General features: G+C 39.0%; 1 protein-coding gene across 2 annotated transcripts in view; it reads right to left on the reverse strand.

Moving 5' to 3' along the window:
- Nucleotides 1-2,356, reverse strand: part of med10 (mediator complex subunit 10) — a 3,238-nt gene extending 882 nt beyond the window's left edge. Inside the window, exons 1-5 of one of the 2 annotated variants that reach the window (XM_056582863.1) lie at nucleotides 2,314-2,356; nucleotides 2,087-2,220; nucleotides 1,894-1,977; nucleotides 1,354-1,456; nucleotides 1-73 (exon numbers count right to left, since the gene is read on the reverse strand). The exon at nucleotides 1-73 is cut by the window's left edge and continues 882 nt beyond it. In XM_056582863.1, the coding sequence (XP_056438838.1) occupies nucleotides 1-73; nucleotides 1,354-1,456; nucleotides 1,894-1,977; nucleotides 2,087-2,208 (382 nt within the window). In that variant the 5' untranslated portion in view covers nucleotides 2,209-2,220; nucleotides 2,314-2,356. Of the gene's footprint in view, nucleotides 74-1,353; nucleotides 1,457-1,893; nucleotides 1,978-2,086 lie in introns of both variants that reach the window. The other variant, XM_056582862.1, reaches the window with a different exon arrangement.
- Between the last annotated feature and the right edge of the window lie 144 nt (nucleotides 2,357-2,500).

Raw genomic sequence — 2,500 nt, forward strand, 5'->3', positions numbered from 1 at the left:
GTATGGCCTTGTACTGGGCCATCTCTTCTGGAAAGACCTTGCCCAGCTCCGAAATTAGAAGGCTCTTGAATTTCTGCAATTTTTAAAAGAGAAACGTTTTTTTTATATTTATTATGAATACATATTATATATAAAAATACACATACATGCAGATAGACTACTGATACCCAGTGATAGGTTACCGTCATGGTTGTTAATAACATTTTGACCAGCGCAACGTTAAATAGCGGATAGTGATCTTCAATACAGCGAATCCAATGATCATATCTGAAACATTTGTGTGTAGGTGATGATTCTCCTTGAATTAACCTTTTCTTGATCATGAATGACTTATAGGTTGTGTTATGTGACTGTGGTCCTTACTTCTCCCTTTATGAATGGATTTTTAAAGTGAGACATATTACAGATATGGGAAGCTTTTAATACTGTCGTAGTCTGGAGACGAGTGAAACAAATGGCACGTGAAATAGTCCATCAGATAATCTATCAAATTGGCACGGCTATGACCACAAGCAGTGTTGGGAAACGTAACTTGTGAAAATAAGTAATTGAGTCACAACGTCATTGAAAATGACGTGTTATTACGCTATCCTCAGAGAACAGTAATGCATTAGAATATTTGTTTGTCCTTTTGTGTAATCACTTTTAGCAGACACTGGTCAAGGTCTCTGTGCGATCACCAACAGGACAAAGGCTGTCAGTGAATTTATTCGAGAGGCAAGACATCACAAATGTAATTCAGATACATTGACGACCACATGACACGTTTATGTTGAAGATGGCAGTGAATACGTCAAAACATTAACGATAGCCTTCAGTAACAAACTCTGCTGAGATTGCAGGGACAGAACCTAATTTACAAACACAACCCACAGTTATTTATGTGGTCATTTATTAGTATTTTAGCCCTCATGTATATTAATTTGTCTCATATTCTTATAAAAAAGGTCAAATATAATCACAAAAAATGAAAACTAGAATGTATGGATCAGCGAGGATCAGCGGTGTTGGGGGTGGCTCAGCGCTGGTGCGTGCACTCTAGTGAAAAGTAACAAGAAGGACTACTGCCCTGGAAGGTCTCCTGGTGGAAGGTTCTGGCTTCAGCCCGCGACGTCTGCATTCTACCCATCAGTATCATTGAACAAGATGCGTAACCCTCTACCATTCATTAACTATTGATCGACTTATTGATCAGTTGATAACCATGTGCTACACTACTAAACAGTAATGACAGACCGAAACTCAAACAATCAGTAATAGAAAGAGAATGACTACCCTATGAGGTGTATATTTCTGACAAAAGAGGACTATAAAGCAAAGACCCAGAGAGGTAGAACTGTTGTCTTTTCTTACCGTCATAGTATCGATTTTCCCCTTCACTTGTTCGTTTTTGGCTAAGGCTCTTTCCAGACACTCCTTGGTGTAGAGTTGTGGGTTCCGTCCTTGGTCGATGTATCTGAGGGAGCAAGCGGCAACACTGGTTAAGACTGCCCTGGTTTGAAATGCTACTTATAAGATCTAGGCTACCACGAAAGATCATTTGATTATTGATCATTCTTGATATATCAAAACAGTGCTCCCATGTTCTGCTGTATATAAATATATATATATATGAATATTGATGTTCAGGAAAATTAAAGTTAGTTAGGTCAGTAAGTTAGGTCAGTACAACACATAACCACACACACACACACACACACACACACACACACACACACACACACACACACACACACACACACACACACACACACACACACACACACACACACACACACACACACACACACACGATAGATTATATAAGAGTATGTTCAAGTGTTTTATCAAAAGATCGCTAACATGCTACAATTGCATGCATGGTTAACATGAGATCGATGAAGAGAAACTCACTCAAACGCCTCCAGAGGAACGTTGATCTCATGGAGCTGTTGACGACACTTCTCGATATCTTGTAGTCCAGAAATCATGAAATTTCTGCAATATAAAACGTCGAATGAAAGAGTTTGTCTAACAAAACCTTAACCATGCTTTATATACAAGAAAGATATACATAATTTCAGTTTGTGTGCATAACGTGACTTACAGTTTCTGATTCAGTCCTGTCTGGCTGCTGGGCTGGAAGTCGCTCACGATGATCCCGAGTTGACGAATATTCTCCACAAACTTCTCGAGATGCTCTTCTAGATTATCAAACCGTTCCGCCATTTTTAAATGACTCTAATGAATGACAACACAATATATGTATCATTAGATTACAGCAATAATTTGACAATTCATAGCCTGGCTTTCTCTGGATGAGATATTAACAACCTGTTTCCGGCAGTGTGAGAGCCAATGGCTGATGAGAATGCTCAGCTACCTTGGATATAACCAATCATGGTTTGTCGTATTTTGATTGCAAAAGTCGTAAAACGTCGTTAGGGACCTGCTTCATTGTACCCATGGATCTATAGGATTGTACCAGAGCACAGTCTCATCATAGTTATAAGTACATCCA

This window comes from Gadus chalcogrammus, chromosome 22 (assembly GCF_026213295.1).
Source record: "Gadus chalcogrammus isolate NIFS_2021 chromosome 22, NIFS_Gcha_1.0, whole genome shotgun sequence".
NCBI classification, from domain to species: Eukaryota; Metazoa; Chordata; class Actinopteri; order Gadiformes; family Gadidae; genus Gadus; species Gadus chalcogrammus.